Source organism: Oncorhynchus gorbuscha, linkage group LG18 (genome assembly GCF_021184085.1).
Source record: "Oncorhynchus gorbuscha isolate QuinsamMale2020 ecotype Even-year linkage group LG18, OgorEven_v1.0, whole genome shotgun sequence".
In the NCBI taxonomy this organism is placed as follows: Eukaryota; Metazoa; Chordata; class Actinopteri; order Salmoniformes; family Salmonidae; genus Oncorhynchus; species Oncorhynchus gorbuscha.
In genome coordinates this window covers 74761871-74769822 of record NC_060190.1, presented here as the reverse complement: position 1 = coordinate 74769822, position 7952 = coordinate 74761871, and the positions used below count along the sequence as shown (strand labels likewise).

The window sequence follows — 7952 nt, the reverse complement described above, 5'->3', positions numbered from 1 at the left end:
GAACAGTGCAGAAGAGAACCTCCCCACAGTTTCTGGATTGGTTGAACAGTGCAGAAGAGAACCTCCCCCACAGTTTCTGGATTGGTTGAACAGTGCAGAAGAGAACCCCCCCCCCCCACAGTTTCTGGATTGGTTGAACAGTGCAGAAGAGAACCTCCCCCACAGTTTCTGGATTGGTTGAACAGTGCAGAAGAGAACCTCCCCCACAGTTTCTGGATTGGTTGAACAGTGCAGAAGAGAACCTCCCCCACAGTTTCTGGATTGGTTGAACAGTGCAGAAGAGAACCTCCCCCACAGTTTCTGGATTGGTTGAACAGTGCAGAAGAGAACCTTCCCAGACAGTTTTTTTCCCCTTCTTGTCAAGACTAGCATGTAGAGGGTTCTAGTTTCAGGCGTTTCTTTTACGCCTGCTACGTTAGGTTAGTGACAGGAGGACAGGAATCAGCTGGTCCAATCAGAACAGCTGTGGCTGGCCGGGTACAACAACATTCCCAGAATTGTGGACAATGCTGTGAGGGCATGACTGACTGGACACTGAGCTTTGGTGTGGCAAAGCCGGCAGTTCATTCGGAAACTATTCAGACCACTTCCCCTTGTCCACATGTTGTTACATTACAGCCTTTTTCTAAAATGTATTTAAAAAATGTTGTTTTCCTGTAATTCTGGTCACATTTTCATGCCACAGCACAGATACTTCTGTTACTCTCCTCTCGATCCCTTCACAGGGTTGTCCTTACATATCGTGGGTCACTGCGCACATTACTTTGCACTATTGTCAGACAGGTCCATTCTAAAAGTTATGGGATTCAAAGCAGATCTCTGAAAGAAAAAAACTACTTTTATACAACTTTACTGTTTCTCCAGCAGCTAACAGGGACCTTCAATCATTTTTTTTCTCCGTCTAGCAGCTAATTTCCTTATTTTCTAAATGCCATTTTCCGCTTTTTCTAATTCTGAGGAGGAGAAGAAAGAAGCCCTTCAGTTGATGATTGATCAACCGTGTTCAACCTGCCAGAGGTATCGTCAATGTTTGATGATTGATCAACAGTGTTCAACCTGCCAGAGGTATGGTCAATGTTTGATGATTGATCAACAGTGTTCAACCTGCCAGAGATATGGTCAATGTTTGATGATTGATCAACAGTGTTCAACCTGCCAGAGGTATCGTCAATGTTTTCTATGTTCCCTCCTCTTTTTCTTCTCAGATAACCAGACACCTGTAGTACTATAGTTACTTCAGAGGAAAATATGCCTTTTAAACTGAGTTTAACAGATTTAAAAAAAACTCTCATACTTTCTTTTCAGTCTTTTCCTATTCAAGTATCTTGACAACTCAGCCTGGTATTTTGGCAGCAGTCCCTTAAGTGTTGATGTCAGCTGAGAGAGAGAGAGAGAGAGAGAGAGAGAGAGAGAGAGAGAGAGAAGGATGGATGGGAGGAGAGAGAGAGAGAGAGAGAGAGCAGGATGGGAGAGAGAGAGAGAGAGAGAGAGAGCAGGATGGGAGAGAGAGAGAGGATGGGAGAGAGAGAGAGAGAGAGAGAGAGAGAGAGAGAGAGAGAGAGAGAGAGAGAGAGAGAGAGGATGGGAGGAGAGAGAGAGAGAGAGAGAGAGAGAGAGAGAGAGAGAGAGAGAGAGAGAGAGAAGGATGGGAGAGAGAGAGAGAGAGAGAAGATGGGAGAGAGAGAGAGAGAGAGGATGGGAGAGAGATGGAGAGAGAGAAGGATGGGAGAGAGAGAGAGAGAGAGAGATGGGAGAGAGGAGAGAGAGAGAGAGAGAGAGAGAGAGAGAGAGAGAGAGAGAGAGAGAGAGAGCAGGATGGGAGAGAGAGAGAGAGAGAGATTGAAAGAGTACGGTAGGGGAGGAGTGGGCTATTCAAGGCACTTGTCCTATGTATCTCTCTGTCACACAGCAGAGGGTGATGCACACACACCTCACACACACACACACACACACACACACACAACACACACACACACGCTACAGTAGCTCGGACAGAGCCACATTTTCTCAGGTTGCTCCACAGACTGACAGCAGAAAACGGAGGAGGAGAGCGAGAGAGAGAAGGAGAGAAGGAAACAAGGGAAATGTACCGATCCAGGAGATTCAAACAGCAGAAACCCATCCTGTCTTTGCTGTTCATCAATTTAAACACAATAATTATACTCTTCATTAATCTGTAACTGAACTGGGACCTGCTCTGCTCTGCTGAGAGACCTGCTCTGCTCTGCTGAGAGACCTGCTCTGCTCTGCTGAGGGACCTGCTCTGCTCTGCTGAGGGACCTGCTCTGCTCTGCTGAGGGACCTGCTCTGCTCTGCTGAGGGACCTGCTCTGCTCTGCTGAGAGACCTGCTCTGCTCTGCTGAGAGACCAGCTCTGCTCTGCTGAGAGACCAGCTCTGCTCTGCTGAGAGACCTGCTCTGCTCTGCTGAGGGACCTGCTCTGCTCTGCTGAGGGACCTGCTCTGCTGAGGGACCTGCTCTGCTCTGCTGAGAGACCTGCTCTGCTCTGCTGAGAGACCTGCTCTGCTCTGCTGAGAGACCTGCTCTGCTCTGCTGAGAGACCTGCTCTGCTCTGCTGAGAGACCTGCTCTGCTCTGCTGAGAGACCTGCTCTGCTCTGCTGAGGAACCTGCTCTGCTCTACTGAGGGACCTGCTCTGCTCTACTGAGGGACTTGCTCTGCTGAGGGACCTGCTCTGCTCTGCTGAGGGACCTGCTCTGCTGAGGGACCTGCTCTGCTCTGCTGAGAGACCTGCTCTGCTCTGCTGAGGGACCTGCTCTGCTCTGCTGAGGGACCTGCTCTGCTCTGCTGAGGGACCTGCTCTGCTCTGCTGAGGGACCTGCTCTGCTCTGCTGAGGGACCTGCTCTGCTCTGTTGAGAGACCTGCTCTGTTGAGGGACCTGCTCTGTTGAGGGACCTGCTCTGCTCTGTTGAGGGACCTGCTCTGCTCTGTTGAGGGACCTGCTCTGCTCTATTGAGGGACCTGCTCTGCTCTGTTGAGGGACCTGCTCTGTTGAGGGACCTGCTCTGCTGAGGGACCTGCTCTGCTGAGGGACCTGCTCTGCTGAGGAACCTGCTCTGTTGAGGAACCTGTTCTGCTGAGGGTCCTGCTCTGCTGAGGGTCCTGCTCTGTTGAGGGACCTGCTCTGCTGAGGGACCTGCTCTGCTGAGGGACCTGCTCTGCTGAGGGACCTGCTCTGTTGAGGGACCTGCTCTGTTGAGGAACCTGCTCTGCTGAGAGACCTGCTCATTCTCCAGGACTATGGCACCACATGTGGTACATGGAGTCTCTCTTTCACAGCCCTGGTGTCTTCCTCTCTTTTTGCTCCTTCTCTCCCTGTATTCCCTGACGGTGGCAGGGTTCAACCTGGATACTAGCATGACTCTGATCAAGGAGGGGGAGAAAGGGAGCTTTTTTGGATTTTCTGTAGCACTTCACCAGCAACTCACCCCAGAACCACACAGTTGGTAAGTGGACTGCAGCCGCGTACAGTAGCATGACTAGCAACGTTTGTGTGTGTGATTTGACGTACATATTGGTATAGTTTGTACATTTTCTAAATCCTTTATACACATACAATATGCATGAATCTATTTCCACTTCACGTCTTTGAAGCACTAATACAGGACCGTACTGATTGAGTAAAATGGAAGCAGTAAGTCAGTGTTTCTACATTGAACTGATTGGATCATGCAGCCCTTGGATTCAGTCATTTGGGTAAAGCACTGCACTGGAATCAGTAGTTTCATTATGGGTATGTGTGTACAGAGAGGGCACCCAACACTTTTCAGGTGGGATAAGGTGTCAGGCAGGCGAGAAAGAGAGAGAGAGAGAGAGAGAGAGAGAGAGAGAGAGACTGTAGTGATGAATCAGCAGATAGATCTGGAGAAGAGGAGAGAGAGAGAGAGAGAGAGAGAGAGAGAGAGAGAGAGAGAGAGAGAGAGAGAGAGAGAGAGAGAGAGAGAGAGAGAGACAGAGACAGAGACAGAGACAGAGACAGAGACAGAGACAGAGACAGAGAGAGAGAGAGAGAGAGAGAGAGAGAGAGAGAGAGAGAGAGAGAGAGAGAGCCAGAGAGAGCGAGAGAGCGACTGTAGTGATGAATCAGCAGATAGATCTGGAGAAGAGGAGAGAGAGAGAGAGAGAGCCAGAGAGAGAGAGAGAGAGATTGAGAGAGAGAGAGGGAGCGAGAGAGAGAGAGAGAGGGAGAGAGAGATAGGATAGAAAGAGAGAGATTAACAGGTTTTACTCTGATTTTACTGACACAGTACAGGAGTGGACAGACATGCTGCAGTACTTTATGGGTGGTGCGTTTGTGTATGCGTGTGTGTTTATATTAGAGTGTGTGTGTTTATGCCAGAGTGTGTTTGTGTTTGTGTGTAACAGATGCTGCTGGTTGTTATTGATGTACCTGGAACATAGGACAGGATCACATCCTCCAAGCCAGGCACGAATAAATGATGATGTCAGCTCTGACTTTTAAAATGTTTATAGGGGTTCTCTGCAAAGAGGATGTCGTCTTATATGGCTCTTCAGCAGCAGCACTGATATTGAAAGAAGCACTTTTCTAGATTGAGAAATGCTTAATTACTTGGAATTAGTGTTGAGTATTGTAGAAAAGGCGTTCATTTTTCTTAGCCTGTTTAGTTAACTGACCATTTAATTGCAGGCACATCAGAACCGTAGAGATGTATATAGATCGCAAAGTAGCAGTCAAATCAAATCAAAAGTTTGTCACGTGCGCCGAATACAACAGAGAAATGCTAACTTACAGGCTCTAACCAACAGTGAAATGCTAACTTACAGGCTCTAACCAACAGAGAAATGCTAACTTACAGGCTCTAACCAACAGTGAAATGCTAACTTACAGGCTCTAACCAACAGAGAAATGCTAACTTACAGGCTCTAACCAACAGTGAAATGCTAACTTACAGGCTCTAACCAACAGTGAAATGCTAATTTACAGGCTCTAACCAACAGTGAAATGCTAACTTACAGGCTCTAACCAACAGTGAAATGCTAACTTACAGGCTCTAACCAACAGTGAAATGCTAACTTACAGGCTCTAACCAACAGTGAAATGCTAACTTACAGGCTCTAACCAACAGTGAAATGCTAACTTACAGGCTCTAACCAACAGTGAAATGCTAACTTACAGGCTCTAACCAACAGTGAAATGCTAACTTACAGGCTCTAACCAACAGTGAAATGCTAACTTACAGGCTCTAACCAACAGTGAAATGCTAATTTACAGGCTCTAACCAACAGTGAAATGCTAACTTACAGGCTCTAACCAACAGTGAAATGCTAACTTACAGGCTCTAACCAACAGTGAAATGCTAACTTACAGGCTCTAACCAACAGTGAAATGCTAACTTACAGGCTCTAACCAACAGTGAAATGCTAACTTACAGGCTCTAACCAACAGTGAAATGCTAACTTACAGGCTCTAACCAACAGTGAAATGCTAACTTACAGGCTCTAACCAACAGTGAAATGCTAACACAGGCTCTAACCAACAGTGAAATGCTAACTTACAGGCTCTAACCAACAGTGAAATGCTAACTTACAGGCTCTAACCAACAGTGAAATGCTAACTTACAGGCTCTAACCAACAGTGAAATGCTAACTTACAGGCTCTAACCAACAGTGAAATGCTGACTTACAGGCTCTAACCAACAGTGAAATGCTGACTTACAGGCTCTAACCAACAGTGAAATGCTAACTTACAGGCTCTAACCAACAGTGAAATGCTAACTTACAGGCTCTAACCAACAGTGCATTTTTTTTAAAGGTATTAGGTGAACAATAGGTAAGTAAAGAGGTAGGTAAATAAAAACAACAGTAAAAAGACAGTGAAAAATAACAGTAGCGAGGCTACACACAGTCTTTAATGGTGCTAACCATGTTACATAGCCTTTTGGGCACTAGAGACCTCTATAACTATCTATGCTCTGAGCACACCTGCAAGCAATTTCATTTTTGTTAAATACCTGAGTTCCTGTGTCTATTAGTTGCTGTGCCAAACGATCCAGGCAGTATTACCAACTCTCCAGCATTTATCAGTATATTTCAATAATCTGTGTGTTCAATACCCAAACCACACAAACCAATGGAAATTAAGAAGGACTATGTTTGATTGGAGGAAATAAATGGGAGTGCAGACTCTCACCCTATCCTTGTCCTCCAACCGGGTCACCTGCTCCGGTAGCCCCTCCTACCTATCCCAGTGCATTTCAAAATAGGCCACCTGCCGTAACAAGTGTAGTTACTCATGTTGTATCTCCAGTAGGCTATTCTGCTGTTAGGCAAGAGCACTTGTTTGAGTGGCCATTTTACCCAGTGGATTCTCTTCTCATCAGTAGAGTTGGTTCTAAGCCAGCAGTGTTAAACACATTTGCTCTGGAGGCTGCATTCGGTCTTCACTGTAGTCCTGAGAGCCGCACTGAAAGTGTGTTATATTTTATTGTGGTTAAAATGTGCTAAAAATAGTCCCTTATCAATAGTTTGGAGACGTTTTGATGCTGTCCCTGACTATCTAGCATTTCATCTCAGTGATTATTAGCGAGTTGAACAGTCAAGAAACTGTGTGAATGCATTTCTACACCGTTTAGATGTGGTTTAAACGGTAGGTTGTATAAACCACATGTAAGATCTGAATCTGCATCAAAAGTCCCAATACAACATCACACCTCACTACTCTATTTTTCCAGTTTTCAGAATTCTAGAAAATGCTGAAGTCATGTCGGGAAAATGTAATGTGGAGGACCCGCCTAGTCCCTATAAATGTCAAACTCCAACAGATATAACTTCAAATGTATAACTTCGAATTAAACCAAATAGTTTGTGCTCATGATTACTGATTTTCAGTCAAATGTTCAGCCAACTATCAAACAAATACTTTGAGTTTATTGTTATAAATGAACTTGCACAGTTGTTATCCAACTAGCCTGCTAACGTTAGCCCTACTAGCCTGCTAACGTTCGCCCTACTAGCCTGCTAACGTTAGCCCTACTAGCCTGCTAACGTTAGCCCTACTAGCCTGCTAACGTTAGCCCTACTAGCCTGCTTAACGCTAGCCCTAACGTTAGCCCTACTAGCCTGCTAACGTTAGCCCTACTAGCCTGCTAACGTTAGCCCTACTAGCCTGCTAACGTTAGCCCTACTAGCCTGCTAACGTTAGCCCTACTAGCCTGCTAAGGGAGAGTCAGCTAACCCAATTCGATATAGTGTGGTAAATCCACATAGAATTTACCCGGTTCATCACTGCTGATGTATCTGTGGGTCGGTAGGGAACAGAGGTTGCATCTTTCACATTCATGTTCGGCACAGCATCAGAGTCTCACTCTGAAATGCTTCCTGAAATATTATGAGCTAGCACTTCCGGTGCCAGCAGCTAAGATAATGAAGCACTTCCGGTGCCAGCAGCTAAGATAATGAAGCACTTCCGGTGCCAGTAGCTGAGATAATGAAGCACTTCCGGTGCCAGTAGCTGAGATAATGAAGCACTTCCGGTGCCAGCAGCTGAGATAATGAAGCACTGACCGGTGCCAGCAGCTGAGATAATGAAGCACTTCCGGTGCCAGCAGCTAAGATAATGAAGCACTTCCGGTGCCAGCAGCTAAGATAATGAAGCACTTCCGGTGCCAGCAGCTAAGATAATGAAGCACTTCCGGTGCCAGTAGCTGAGATAATGAAGCACTTCCGGTGCCAGTAGCTGAGATAATGAAGCACTTGAATAATACTTGAGATAATGAAGCACTTGAATCATACTTTTATGTAAACATTATTGGAAAATAGGTGCACATGTTAAGATCCTTTACAGTACTTTGATTATAACCAGAACAGCCATTAGACTTGAAAGAAGTGTCCGTTGTATCGAACCTTTCATTAGAAGAAGAATCAAACCTGATTAGCCTGAAGCTTGACGCTTAATATTTTTTTTGTTTTTTT

The 7952-nt window shown here is 45.9% G+C and overlaps 1 protein-coding gene across 1 annotated transcript in view; it reads left to right on the top strand.

Annotated features, from left to right (window-relative positions):
* The first annotated feature begins 2795 nt into the window (after positions 1–2795).
* itga7 (integrin, alpha 7) overlaps positions 2796–7952 on the top strand; it is an 88035-nt gene continuing 82878 nt past the window's right edge. Inside the window, exon 1 of the mRNA XM_046312341.1 lies at positions 2796–3466. Within this exon, the coding sequence (XP_046168297.1) occupies positions 3261–3466 (206 nt within the window). The 5' untranslated portion in view covers positions 2796–3260. The remainder of the gene's footprint in view (positions 3467–7952) is intronic.